Source organism: Panthera tigris, chromosome E1 (assembly GCF_018350195.1).
Source record: "Panthera tigris isolate Pti1 chromosome E1, P.tigris_Pti1_mat1.1, whole genome shotgun sequence".
In the NCBI taxonomy this organism is placed as follows: Eukaryota; Metazoa; Chordata; class Mammalia; order Carnivora; family Felidae; genus Panthera; species Panthera tigris.
In genome coordinates, this window is record NC_056673.1 from 9,601,332 (window position 1) to 9,616,399 (window position 15,068).

The following is a 15,068-nucleotide window of genomic DNA, read 5'->3' on the forward strand; positions in this document are numbered from 1 at the left end:
CCCGCCTTTTCCTTTTGCTAGTTGGCTTTGTTTCTTAAATTCCACAGATGAGTGAAATTGTATTGTATCTTGTCTTTCTCTCTTTCACTTAGCATTATACTCTGGCTCCATTCATATTGTTGCAGATGATGTGATTTCATTCTTTTTTACGGCTGAATAATATTCTGTTGTTTGAATAATATTCAGATGTGGTATGCCATCTTTACCCATTCATCAGTGGATGGACACTTGGGCTGCTTCTGTATCTTGGCTGTTGTCAATAATGCTGCTATAAACATAGGAGTGCATGTATACCTTTGAATGAGTGTTTTTGTATTCTTTGGGTAAATACCCAGTTGTGGGATTGCTGAGCTGTAGGTTAGTTCTACTTTTCACTTTTTGAGGAACGCTCATACTGTTTTCCACAGTGGCCGCACCAGTTTGCATTCCCAACAACAGTGCACGAGGATTCCTTTTTCTTTGGATCCTCGCCAGCACTTGTTGGTTTTTGCGTTTTGCTTTTAGTCATTCTGACAGGTGTGAGGTGATCTTTCGTCGTAGTTTTGATTTGCGTTTCCCTGATGGTGAGTGATACGAGCATCTTTTCACGTATCTCTTGGCTGTCTGGATGTCTTTGGAGAAATGTCTGTTCATGTCTTTTGCTCATTTTTAAATCGGATTATTTTTTGGGTGTTGAGTTCTATAAGTTCTTAATATATTTTGGATACTAACCCTTTATCAGCCATGTCTTTTGCAGATATCTTCTCCCATTCCATAGGCTACCTTTTAGTTTTGTTGATTGTTTCCTTTGCCGTGCAGAGGCTTTTTATTCTGATGTAGTCCCCGTAGTCTATTTTTGCTTTTGTTTCCCTTGCCTCAGGGGATCTATTTAGAAAAAAGTTGCTACGGCCCGTGTCAGAGAAATTACTGCCTGTGCTCTTTTGTAGGATTTTTATGGTTTCAGGTCTTACATTTAGATCTTTAATCCATTTTGAATGTATTTTTGTGTATGGTGTAAGAGAGTGGTCCAGTTTCATTCTTTTGCGTGTTGCTGTTCAGTTTTCCCAACATCATTTGTTGAAGAGACTTTCTTTCTCCCCCTTTGGTATTCTTTCCTGCTTTGTTAAAGATTAGTTGACCGTATAGTTGTGGGTTTATTTCTCGGTTTTCTGTTCTGTTCCGTTGATCTATGTGTCTATTTTTGTGCCAGTACCATACTGTTTTGATTGCTAGAACTTTGTTGTCTAACTTGGAGTCTGAAATTGTGATGCCTCCAGCTTTGCTTTTCTTTTTCAAGACTGCTTTGCCTATTTGGGGTCTTTGGTGGTCCCATACAAATTTTAGGATTGTTTGTTCTGGTTCTATGAATTTTGTGTATTTTGATAGAGAATGCATTGAGTGGGTAGATTGCTTTGGGTAGTGTAGACATTTTAACAATATATGTCCTTCCAATCCATGAGCATGGAATGTCTTTCCGTTTCTTTGTTTTGTCTTGAATATCTTTTATCATTATGTGATAGATTTCAGAGTACAGATCTTTGACCTCTTTGGTTAGATTTATTCTTAGGTATCTTATTATTTTTGGTGCAATTGTAAATGGGATTGTTTTCTTATTTTCTCTTCTGCTTCATTATTGATGTATAGAAACGGAACAGATTTATGTACATGGATTTTATATCCTGAGACTTCACTGAATTTGTTTATCAGTTCTAGCAATCTTTCGGGTTTTCTGTTTATAGTATCATGTCATCTGCAAACAGTGAAAGTTTTATTTCTTCATGGCCTTTAAATTTTTTAGACTTTAATATCAGTGTGTTTTGGAAAAGATCCGCCCCAACCTTGCTATCTTAATACAGTGGTTTTTCTTTTGACTTAGTTGTAACCTTAGTGTGTATGCCACTTTTTCTGATGTTTTAACTTGGTGTATATTAGAAATATTTTCTAGTTTCTAGGTGATCTTCATTTTTCACTTTTTGATGGCTGTGAAATGTTGGTATTATGTTCCCTGAGGCACACAATTTCTTGAACCATTCATTCCCCGTTGGTGAAAATCATGATTAGGCTGTCCCCATCTCCTGCCTACCGCCCCACCACTTTTAAACTGATATGATAAGAGTCTAAGGAAAAAACAAATCTTGAGTTGCATCACATTTTTTTTCTGTTAAATTATTTTTTATAGAAATAAATTATTAGACAAGAGAATACTGGGGCTGGGGGTCCAAGTGTTTTTCTCTCTTTTACTGAGTATTGTCTCACTAGTTTATAAAGGAATTATGTTAATGATGTGTACCATCAACATTGTGAAGACCATCAAAATCAGTGATACCAATTTTATCATAATGTGAGGCAGGAAAGAAACCATGTTCTGGGGATGGCAAGGAGGATGGAAGGGAAATAAGTAGACAAGCACGCAGGGCCAGGTCATGATGGACCTTGTTTAAATTAATCCTGCTTTGCTTACAAAGTGGGAGCTTACAGAGGTTTTTAAATAGAGGCATGCTGTAATTAGATTGGTGTTTTAGAAAGCGAACTGGTGACCGTTGTGGAGGTCAGGTTGGGGAGAGTAAGGGCTGGAGGCGGAGGGACCAACTAGAAGGGCGTCATTATGCATGCATGCCCTGGCCCAGGCAAGAGGAGGGTGGATTCAGATCAGAATTGACATACGTCCATGGATGTGAGTAGTAAATGGGAGGAAAGATTAAAAAATTGGTTTGAGGAGCCTGGTAATAATTTGAGTGACTGGGTGGATGATAGTACTGTTGAGAGGGGGGAACATAGCAAGAGCTCATTTCACGCGTGATAGTCTTTATTTCCTTTCTAAAGTAAAAGAGAAAGTGTTCAGTTCGTGGTCCATCTGTGTTTACTAGCTGCTAGAAAATGAGGATGGACAGAAGGGCCTCTGGGAGTGAGGAGGAGATGGGGGTTTAGAGAACAGGAGAAAACTGGACAGGAAGGGGGAGCGTTGTTTCTTCTTTGACACCTCGGGAGAGGAGGGACGGAGCCCTGATAACGTGTGCAGGCACTTGGCGAGGCGGGACTCCTTAGATAAGAAACTAGTGATGTTCAAACATGAAGACATGGATGGAGCTTCAAAGAACATTGCGAAAGATCTAATACAGAGGTTTTGAATATTCATTCCCCTTTAGTTGGTGGGGGAGAGGCTGCCATCATCTTGTTTCCATAGTTGACTAGACCTTATGCTTCAAACAGGCTTTATGTCAGATAAATAGGTTGGTGCCGGATAATCTGTGAATGAAGGATTGATCTTAGTATTTCTCTGCCTTACTGGGTTCTCTGTCTTTATTTCAGTTTCCACAGAACCTGTAGAAACCTCTCGATGGACAGAAGAAGAAATGGAAGTTGCGAAGAAAGGTAAATGATGGTACTTTAGATTCTAAAGAGTTTTGGTTTTGGTTTTGGTTTGGTTTGTTTTTTTAAGGTTATTAGTAATAAGTCAGAGGGACCCAATTTTTTTTTAATTGCAAAAAGGAGAACGTTCTTCTACGGTGGTAAACAGAATGCAGAAGTAGACTCGGGTTCTTTAGGGTGGTATGGTACCTTCTCAGGTGCCTCGCTGTGCCTTGTTTAAGAGGCCCACTTTGGAGGGATTGAAGACTCTCTGTACAGTTTTATTTGGAATGTTATTTCATTAGAGAGCAAGTGGGCTATTTTCACTTTTCCAGAATAGCTGTGATTAAATGCTATTAAAGCTGTTTTAGAGGGTATTTTAATATAAAGAGTCTATATTTTCTGTTATTTAAAAGTTGGATTTATGGGGCGCCTGGGTGGCTCAGTCGGTTGAGCGTCCGACTTCGGCTCAGGTCACGATCTCGCGGTCCGTGAGTTCGAGCCCCGCGTCGGGCTCTGGGCTGACGGCTCAGAGCCTGGAGCCTGCTTCCGATTCTGTGTCTCCCTCTCTCTCTGACCCTCCCCCGTTCATGCTCTGTCTCTCTCTGTCTCAAAAATAAATAAATGTTAAAAAAAACAAAATTAAAAAAAAAAAAGTTGGATTTAATAGCATGGTACATATTTTTTCAGTGTGTATTTGGTAAGGCATTTGGTTATAAACTAGTAAGAAATTGCACCATGATTCAAAGGAGAGGGCATGAACTTTGGAGCCAGACCAGTGTTTGAATTTTGTCTCTGCCACTCATCGCTGTGTGGCCCTGATCTTACTTACTCTGGAACATTATGAATCTTGTATTTTCTTGTGGTTGCTTCTTAATGTAGTATAATTTAAAATTGAAGTACAGTTTCTAATAGGATAAATAATTGGTTTATAAATAAAAAATAGTTTGTTTTAAGTAAACTAATTCTGAGAAAGAGTAGCCAGCTTTTTGGGGGTTAAGTATTTACCTTAAAGTTCTGAAGAGAAATTATTGTAAATGGGTTGACCTTTTAGTGACACATTTCAGATTTATTTTTTTTCTTTTTTAAAAGAAATGTTTTTGTTTTACATTTATTTAGGTTTGAGAGAGAGAGACAGAGCATAAGGGGGGGAGGGGCAGAGAGAGAGGGAGACACAGAATCCGAAGCAGGCTCCAGGCTCTGAGCTGTCAGCACAGAGCCCGACACGGGGCTCAAACTCACAAACCGTGATGAGATCAGGACCTGAGCCAAAGTCAGACGCCCAACCGACTGAGCCACCCAGGCGTCCCCAGATTTATTTTCTATGTAAATAGGTAGGAATGATAACATTTAGGAATCCTATAAACCACCTTTACCAAAAAAAATAGCAGTTTAAAGTTTTCTGTGTTCAAAATATTTTTATTTGACGTGCATTTGCCATGATTAGCAAATTTGTGATTTGCCATGATTACATGTAAAAGATTCACATTTGTTCTCATCTTATTATCAGAGTGTCATAGTGGAGGGCGCCTGGGTGGCTCAGTCGGTTAAGCACCTGATTTCGGCTCACGTCACGATGTCACGGTTCACGAGTTGGAGCCCCGCGTCGGGCTGTGTGCTGACAGCTCAGAGCCTGGAGCCTGCCTTGGATTCTGTGTCTCCCTCTCTCTCTGGCCCTCGCCTGCTCATGCTCTCTCAAAAATAAATAAAAAATCAAAACCATTAAAATGAAAAAAGAATGTTCTGGTGGAACAGGTGGCTGTTGGCTCCATCACAGGGCGATCTTTTGCAGGTAGCTGCAGCCCCATGACTGTTCAGCCTCCATTCAGCTCTGTTCATGTGTCAGGCAAGACTTGGAAGTTACCTTCCAGTTGTCATTAGTAAGGAAGCTACTTGAAAAACTGGTGTCTTCCTGTAAGTTGCCGAATTTGTACGAGAAAATTCCTGTTTGGGTACACCTGTATCTAAAGTATATCCCCGTCTGTATAGCTCTCTGTATAGCATTTATATACTCACATTCCTTACAGATAGGTATGTGTATGTATAGATATAATTTGACTAAAAAGTGCTAGATTGCATAGGTTTCTGTGATGCATCGTATTATCTAAAAGGCTTTTATCTAAAAATTTTTTTTCTAACGTTTATTTCTGAGAAAGAGAGCGTGAGGCGGGGAGGGGCAGAGAGAGAGGGCGACATAGAATCTGAAGCAGGCTCCAGGCTCCGAGCTGTCAGCACAGAGCCCGATGTGGGGCTCGAACCCATGAACTGCGATATCTTGACCTGAGCCGAAGTCAGACGCTTAACCCACTGAGCCACCTAGGTGCCCCTACAACAGGCTTAAGAAAAAAGAAACAAACAAACAAACAAAAAAACTGGTTTATTTTTTTGAGAGTATTTCTTGATTATGAATGAAGATAGGCTAATTATAAATATAGTCATATATATATATATATATATATATATATATATATATATATATATGGTCTTTATCTTGTGTTATTTATATGATTACTTTATTAACTTTATATCGATGTACTGTTTCCAAAGATTTAGAAGTACCTAATCACTCAGTTTACAAGTGTTTGAGTTGTTATTCTGTATCGAACATTGTCCTAGCTCTCCAGAAGACCCATAGCAAGGACAAGGTTGAGCCCTTCAGTTAATGACCGTGTTGTAAATCTGGGTGGCAAAATAGAGCTGTCAGTGCGTTGAGAGTCAATATATATTTAAGTATGTATTGAAACGTATCAGTAAATAATTGAAAACATACTCTTAGTGCTAATGATTGTGAATACCATGGTTAGATTGATTTGATTATTTCTCTTGTTAGCTTTATCAGGTGACTGTTGAGTTCATCTTTGGTCTCTTTTTAAAATACAGGTCTTGTAGAACATGGTCGTAACTGGGCAGCAATTGCCAAAATGGTGGGAACTAAAAGTGAAGCGCAATGTAAAAACTTCTATTTTAACTACAAAAGGCGACACAATCTGGACAACCTTCTGCAGCAGCATAAGCAGAAAGTGAGTATATCAGAATCTTTTTTAATTTTGTTTTTGTTTTGTTTCTGCTTTGTCTTCGAGCTTGAAATACTGGTTGAGAGAGAAACTTTTTTGCGTCTTGTATTTTTATTTATTGCATTTACCTGTAAAAGGATATGCTAGTTTCTCACCACAAGTTGACTTTTTCTCTGTTTACTGTCCAAGGAGTGGAATTCGTGTTAGGAGTAATGGCAGTTCAGTACTTTTGAATGACCGTAATGGGATTTGGAAAACAGAAACATTTTGGAGTTTGAATTGAAAAGTTTAGTTGGCGTTCTTTTGACCTTGCTGAAAGAATTGATTTGGCATATTAAAACCATTTTCTCGGAGAGAAAGAATCTCAGATAAATACTAAAAACCAGAGAGTGTGAATTATGGAAAATCCCTTAACTAGGAAGTTCCAACGTTCTCAAGGTCCACAGAGCTCTTTGAGGATGCCATGAGGTCAGAACTGCTTTTGGAAAAATATTAACATGGTACTTACTCTTCCCCACCGTGTTAAATTTGCACAGACGATGTCAGAGTTGTTGGGAGGGAGATCGTCAGTGCCTTCGCACGAATCACCGCAGGACACCGCTGTGCTAAATACTCCCTGTTCTCTTCATCTCCAGCGTTGTTAGCAGTTTCAAAACAAATGTGCCGGTGTCACTTGTCCTTAGTGAAGCAGTCAAAATGCGCTTGACTAAGTCTTGACCCTTGGGTATGTGTGTGTGGGATGAAGTGAGAAGTGTTGTGTGAAGTCCTTCTGTTCCACCCCAAAGTGTCCCGCTTCTGCCCTGGGAAAGCACTTTGCGTTTGTTCGAGTCCCAAGCTGGACTAGCTCCCCTTTTGTTATGGAATGTCAGTTTCAGTTGAAAAAATGACAGACTGTGGTTTTTCAGACTTGGATCCATAGTCGACATTTTCTTGAAAACACGTGAGCCTGTCTGTTAAGGCAAGCAAGCGGTGGTATTTGTTGCCACTTTCCAGTTTCGAGCTTTCAAGCAAAGGTTAGAAGTTTGGAAAATCTGTATCCCTCCCCATGAGCTTACCGTCTTCCCAGTACTCAAAGACTTTTCTGATGAGATCAGTGGTAATAAGAACCACTGTGATGTTTTCACATACAGTGAAACGTATCCAGATTTGAAAAATCTGTGTAAATCCATGTTTTCCAAATGACCAATTTGTGATCTTGCAGTGGGTATCCTGTATGTATAAAGCATACGTAAAATATTTTGTAATACATCGAAGTTCAAGATAGATGAATGAATTTTAATAGAGTACGAAAAATTTATTGATACAGTTTCAGATTTCACGTTGCAGTTATCCTTTAAGAGATGACGACATGCCCAATTTCGGTGCACCATCAAAGAGTAATATCCAGGGTTGTCTAAAAAGATGTTAAAACACACTTCCCTTTCCAACTACATATCTCTGTGAGACCAGATATTTAAAAAAAAAAAAAAAATTTTTTTTTTTAACGTTTTATTTATTTTTGGGACAGAGAGAGACAGAGCATGAACTGGGGAGGGGCAGAGAGAGTGAGGGAGACACAGAATTGGAAGCAGGCTCCAGGCTCTGAGCCATCAGCCCAGAGCCCGACGCGGGGCTCGATCTCACGGACCGCGAGATCGTGACCTGAGCTCAAGTCGGACGCTTAACCGACTGAGCCACCCAGGCGCCCCATGAGACCAGATATTTTTAATATGTGTTTCAACCAAAACAGTATTACGCCTGCCAATTAGGTTAAATGTAGAAGCATATTTGAGAATTGTGATGCTCTCAAGGCAGACATTAAAAGGAATTTCCAAAATCAATTAAAAAAATGATACTTTTTCACTAAATGATTCTTTGGTTTTGGAATGTACTTATTTTTTATTAAAAATGTTTTTTATGTTGACATGTAATGTGTTTGTTGTTCTTCAAATGAATTTATAGATATTTATTTCCTTCTTAAAACAAATTTTTTTAAGGTTTATTTTGAGAGAGAGAAGGAAAGCGCACATGTGAGGGGAGGGGGTGTGAAGGGGCAGACAGAATTCCAAGCCGGCTTCCTGTGCTGTAAGCAAAGCTTACAAAGCTTGCAAAGCTGGATTGGGGCTCAAACCCACGAACCTTGTGAGATCATTACCTGAACTGAAATCAAGAGTCAGATACTTAATTGACTGAGCCACCCAGGTGCCCCAAATTCATAAATATTTTAAATGTTTTTCTGTTTTAACTTCAAATTCAGTGAATATCATTATATATATCTCATGAATAGATCCTCCTTAGGGCCCGGGATGAGGGACAGGGAGCCCTTAGTCTTAGTTCTAATCAGGCCATCAGTTGATTCCGTGAAGCCCACCCCATCCACATTATGGAGGGTCATCTGCTTTACTCAGAAGTCCACTGATTGAAGTGTTAATCTCATCTAAAAAACACCTGCACAGAAACATCCAGAATAACGTTGACCAAATATCTGGGTGCGGTGGTCCAGCCAAGTTGACACACAAAATTAACCATCACAAATGTCGATAACACTTCTTATTCTAATCTTTTAAATTACAATGGAAATGATAGGACAGCAGGCTTCCATTTTTTTAGAGTGTTTTACCATTTTTAAAAAGGTTTCAAGAAAACGTGACAAAACGTCTAATATCTGTTAAAACAAAGGAGAAGATACCTAGGTGTTATATTTCTGTAGGTTTGAATTATTACATTAAAAATTAACGAGTGCTATCATATAGTGAAGCAAATGCTTGGAGAGGTAGGAGATTTTTGCATGTGATTGGAGGAGTGTTGCATGGTGGTAAAATGTTGTCTCTTCTCTGTCCATCAGTGGAAGTTCCAAAAGAATCGGTGGATATCAGCAAAGGAGGAATATAGCCTCCACACCGGAAAAATCCGCATAGTAGCTATTATCTAATGCCTAAAAATATTGCAGCACTCGTGAAGTCTTTTGCAAGCTTTTTAAAAAGTGTAGCCAGAGGATTCTTCCCTTGCATTCCCTAGGAGCATAGTGATGATTTTTTTTTTATTTTTATTTATTTAAATCCAAGTTGGTTAACGTACAGTGTAATAATGGTTTCAGGAGTAGTAGTTAATGATTCATCACTTACATACAGCACCCAGTGCTCATCCCAACAAGTGCCCTCCTTAATGCCCATCGCCCATTTAGCCATCCCCCACCCAACACCCTGCCAGCAACCCTCAGTTTGTTCTCTGTATTTAAGAGTCTCTCTATTTAAGAGCCTCTCCCTCTCTGTTGTCTTATTTTTGCTTCCCTTCCCCTATGTTCGTATGTTTTATTTCTTAAATTCCACATATGAGTGAAATCAAATATTTGTCTTTTCTCTGACTTAATTTCGCTTAGCGTAATACAATCTAGATCCATCTACGTCATTGCAAATGGCAAGATTTCATTCTTTTTGGTCACTGGGTAATATTCCATTTTGTGTATATACCACATCTTCTTGATCCATTCATCAGGTGGGCTCTTGCCATACTTTGGCTATTGTGCATAGCGCTGCTATAAACACTGGGGCGCACGTGTCCCTCCGAATCAGCATTTTTGTGTCCTTTGGATAAATACCCAGTAGTGCACTTCCTGGGTCGTAGGGCAGTTCTATTTTTAACTTTTTGAGGAACCTCCATACTGTTTTCCAGAGTGGCTACACCAGTTTGCATTTCTACCAGCAGCTCAAAAGTGTTCCTCTTTCTCTGAATCCTCGCCGAAGTGTTGAATTTTTTTTAGCTTCAGACTTTCACCCGGTTGTATGACTCTGACATTGGGAAATGATTTTTTTCTCTTGCTTCAGTTAATGCTTTAGGTTGGATCCTACTAGTGTATTCATATGTAGACCAAAAATGAGAAGAAATAAACAGAATAAGAATATTGGTAATTTTAACAGTTGGGGTGGCAATAACTTATTTTCCTCTATGAGGAATGGCCCTGGGAGATGCCTGTAGCTGGAGTCTGCTGAAGTACAGGCCCTGGAAGAGGTGCAGCACAGACAAGTGCCAGGGCTGGGATCCCCCAGTCTGCAGACAGGAGACCTTAAGTTTCACAGTCAGCAGTGTAAGATTATAAATACAATAAATGGCTAATGTCTTACACCTACGTATGTGCACCTATACTCTTACAGATCTGTGACCCCAGTAGAAAAATGAGCAGGGTTACGTAAACACTTGGTTTACAGAAGGGAAAATCCTGTTAAAAAAAGGAAATTTGTCCTCATCAATAGTAAAAGAAATTCAGTAACACCAATGCTGATTGGCTACAGCAGTGATCAGATGTTGCTTATGAGATCACTGAATTCTTTTAATAATTTTTTTTTTTTAACGTTTATTTATTTTTGGGATAGAGAGAGAGCATGAACGGGGGAGGGGCAGAGAGAGAGGGAGACACAGAATCGGAAGCAGGCTCCAGGCTCTGAGCCATCAGCCCAGAGGCTGACGCGGGGCTCGAACTCACGGACCGCGAGATCGTGACCTGAGCCGAAGTCGGACGCTCAACCGACTGAGCCACCCAGGCTCCCCAAGATCACTGAATTCTTAAAGTTAGTGAAGGGAGGTTATTACAGCGTTATTAACAATACTTAAACTTAAAAATTGCCTAAATATCTTAAAATAGAATTTTAAACATTTATTGGTACAGATTGTTTTTATGGAATCACTAATATAATAATTTTGAAGAATGTATAATGTAGAGAGGTACGTGCAGTTCATGATTATAGTAGGTTAAACAAGTAAGATATATAATCATATTGGGTCATCCTGGTTTTATTTCCATGTATACATATGTACACAGGTATAAAAGACAGGAAGGAAATGTATCAGCATACTTAGAATCCGTTGCTGGTAGAATTATGAGCAATTATTGTCTTCTTTTTTCAACGTTTTTTTTTTTTTTTCTTTTTTTTATTTATTTTTGGGACAGAGAGAGACAGAGCATGAACGGGGGAGGGGCAGAGAGAGAGGGAGACACAGAATCGGAAACAGGCTCCAGGCTCCGAGCCATCAGCCCAGAGCCTGACGCGGAGCTCGAACTCACGGACCGCGAGATCATGACCTGGCTGAAGTCGGACGCTTAACCGACTGCGCCACCCAGGCGCCCCAATTATTGTCTTCTTTAACATAATTCTGGGTCTTCAACATTCCGATGAATGTGTTATTTTTCTTAGAAAATAAATGTATACATTGTATGTATTAGAAAAATACATTATCTGGAGGGGGAGAATAGCAGGAGTTTTGCCATTTTTGGCTCTTTGTACATGTATGGTGGTGAGTTGTTTGAAAAATTGTCCAAAAAATTGTCCAGACTTTTGATCAGTTTGATGAAAGTAATCTATTTACACAAAAAGGCCAGGAAGTGGTTCCCTAGAGGTAACTGCACATTAACCAGAACAGTTGTGAAACATGCAACCTTCTTGTTTAGTGTGTATCCATGTTCTGTGTTATTTTAGACGTGAAAAGGTTCATTTTTTTTCTTTTAACTATTTAAATCATAAATTAATATTCTTTTTTCTATGTTTATTTTGAGAGAGCGAGAGAGAGCATGAGTGGGGGAGGGGCAGAGAGAGAGAGAGAGAGAGAGAGAGAGAGAGAGAGAATCCCAAGCAGGCTCTGTGCTGTCACTGCAGAGCCCGATGTGAGGCTCGATCCCAAGAACCGTGAAGTCATGACCTGAGCTGAAATCATGAGTCAGAAGCTTAACCAACTGAGCCACCCAGGCACCCCTAATTTAATATTCTTTTACTCCTTAGACTTCACGAAAGCCTCGTGAAGAGCGAGATGTGTCTCAATGTGAAAGTGTAGCTTCCACTGTTTCTGCTCAGGAGGATGAAGATATTGAAGCTTCTAATGAAGAAGAAAATCCAGAAGACAGTGAAGGTATCTTAAAGTCTTAAATTTAGTTGTGACTTCCGCTAGCCAAATCTGTAATTGTTAGCTTAGTCATTTGACTATTTAAGAATTGCTTCATGAAGGAAAAAGTATTATCAGTGTTTTCATGGCATAGAGACCTTAAACTTGAGCACAATGTATTTATTCCATCAACAAACATTTATGTAGCACCTGAGATGGCCCAGTTACCACAACCAGAGGATCTTTAAAATGGCACTCCGTTATCTAGAAAGATGTCTGTGCACCTATGTCATTGCCATATTTATTTGTCCAGTTAGTATCATCGATTACATTTCCTTCTTTGTTGCACTGACTTTGATTGACTTCAATTTTTACAAAGACTTACTTACATATGTCATGTTTATGCTTTCGTATAAGAATTAACGACCCTAGAAGCCCCAATAGAAAAGAATGTCAACCCAAGAAACTTAAGAAATAAAAATCTTTTTTGTCATCTGAAAAAATTAATGACCACTTCCTGAAAAAGTAAATGTTTTCTTAGTTTTTGCTAGTTAAAGAAAAAAGTCCAAATTTATTTCAATTCATATTACTATTCAAGTTTCTATAGATTTCTTTTGTGAATTGACTGCTTCTGACATGGGGTTTTTCAGTGATTTTAGTAGCTCTCTATAAATGATATCTTAGATATGTTCATGTTTTGTATATGCAAATATTTTTTCCATCTCATTCGCTTTTTGTTTTGATTTTAAATTACGAGTTTAAATTTTGTATGTAATCAGAGCTGTTTACATATGTTCCTTGGTAGATGCTCATATTTTAAGCTTAGGAAGTTCTATACCTTCTAGGAGTTTCAGAAATACTAGATTTTGTTTTATTTTTTTTTCTACAAGTTGCTGACTTTTATTTTTAAAAAAATTTTTAAGTTTATTTATTTTGGGAGGGAGAGAGAATCCCAAGCAAGCTCTGCATTGTTAGTACAGAGCCCGAACTCACAAACAGTGAAATCATGACCTGAGCCAAAATCAAGAGTCGAATGCTTAACTGACCGAGCCATCCAGGTGCCCCTGTTGTTGGCTTTTAAACTGAAGTTTTGTTTTGAATGTGTTTGGGCTTTGAGCAATAAATAGCTTTTTTTCTGTGAGGTTTTCTGGAAAATGAGAATCCTGGGGCAAGCTCACTCTGGGGTGGCAGAAGGGTGCGTAGACTATGAATGTCAGGATGGTGTGCTTATGGTTCTTAAGAGATCATGCAAGGTTGTTCATTTTCATAGGTTTGTTGCTGGTAGGTAGTATTCTCTGGGTTATAAATGTACATGGAGCCTATATTAACCCGCTTGGGCTGTCATAACAGACTATCACAGACTGGGTGGCTTAAACAACAGAAATTTATTTTTTCACGGTTCTGGAGGTTGAAGTCCAAGATCAGGATGCAAACAGGATTGGTTTCTAGTGAACCTGTCTTCCTGGCTTGCAGAAGAAAGCCTTCTTGCTTTGTCCTCACATGACCTTCCCGTTGTGCACATGTGCTCTTGGTATCTCTCTTCTCGTAAGGACACCACTGGTCCTAGTGGATTCGGGTCCCACCCTCATGGCCTCATTTAAGCTTAATTGTCTCCTTAAAAGCACTGTCTCCAAATACAGTTTCCTTGGGGGTTAGGGCTTCAACATATAAAGTTTGTGGGGGACATAATCCAGTCCATAACAAAGCCCAAACCTAATTATCATAAATATGTTTATCTCAGAACACAGAAGCCTATCCATACAGGGGCTAACAGATTTTCAGAAGCTGAGCACCAAAAAGTGACTTGTTTCCTTTTGTTTTCTTCCTGTTACTTTGTCTTGGTGTGAAGGTTTTTTCAGATTGTCACATAAGGTTATTAAGGTTATGAAATAAGGTTATAAATAAGGTCATTAAAGTAATTAAGGTTAAGTTTAAGCATAAAAGGTTAAGCATAAGGTTAAGGTTAAGCATAAGGTTAAGGCTAAGCATAAAAATAATGTTTCTGTCTGATCAGGCGTGGGGGTTGGTGGGCACACATTCCCATCCATACAGGGGGTTATGTTGTGACTCCTAGACTAGTTTCTCGCGAATAGGAAATGAACTCGCCCCTAGAATTGTGCGATCCCCATTTCCTGTTGACTGAATTTCAAGGTGTCAAGGAAAAGGCAGTACAATGCAGTTTACATGGCCTGTGATCTCATGCTTATCGTCACTGTTTCTCACGTGGCGCTGCTCGTGTCTGTGGGAGATTGTCGGCAGTGCGCGAGCAGAGAGCAAGATGGGTTGTTCATTCGACTGTGTGCGTCTCTGACAGAGGAGTTGGAGCAAAAATAACGGAAACTTGACCAAAATTTGGATTTATTCGTGTTCTTTTGTTCCAAGTCATTCTTTAAGCGAAAATAAAAAAGACACTCATTTGGCTGGTGCTTGGTGAAGCATCCTGCCTTGGAAACACTCCTACTCTTCTGTGGCTTGGAGGAAGAAAGTAATCGAAGAAGTGCTTATGACAGGTGATGTCTGCTGCGCGGTCATGAACATGGCTTCCTAATATTGTGAAGACAAATGACTTGGTAACTTGCCCTCGGGTTTGAGGCTTTCCGTTGAATGGGAATGAAATGAAGTGAGGCCTTTTGTTAGCCTTTCAACATTTTGGTAGCATCTTTCATTAACAGTGATTGCTGCCGTATGTTTAGACCTTACTAAGTGGGAGGTTCTGTCCTGAGCTTTTGTCTGTGACGTTTTGTTTTGATTTCGTTTTTATATCTGTCACTTGAGCTCCCGTGCGAACTCCAGGCTCATGCATCTGACTGCCTACTTAACGTTTCCATTTGGATGCCCAAGAGCCAGCTTAACATCCAGAACAAACTTTCGATTCCC

At 39.4% G+C, this 15,068-nt stretch overlaps 1 protein-coding gene across 16 annotated transcripts in view; it reads left to right on the plus strand.

Moving 5' to 3' along the window:
• The window catches only part of NCOR1 (nuclear receptor corepressor 1), a 158,723-nt gene that overhangs the window by 88,798 nt on the left and 54,857 nt on the right, over positions 1 to 15,068 (plus strand). For all 16 annotated transcript variants that reach the window (XM_042967734.1, XM_042967733.1, XM_042967735.1 and 13 more), the window contains 3 exons: positions 3,289 to 3,351; positions 6,208 to 6,347; positions 12,092 to 12,218. In XM_042967734.1, coding sequence (XP_042823668.1) covers positions 3,289 to 3,351; positions 6,208 to 6,347; positions 12,092 to 12,218 — 330 coding nt within the window. The remainder of the gene's footprint in view (positions 1 to 3,288; positions 3,352 to 6,207; positions 6,348 to 12,091; positions 12,219 to 15,068) is intronic.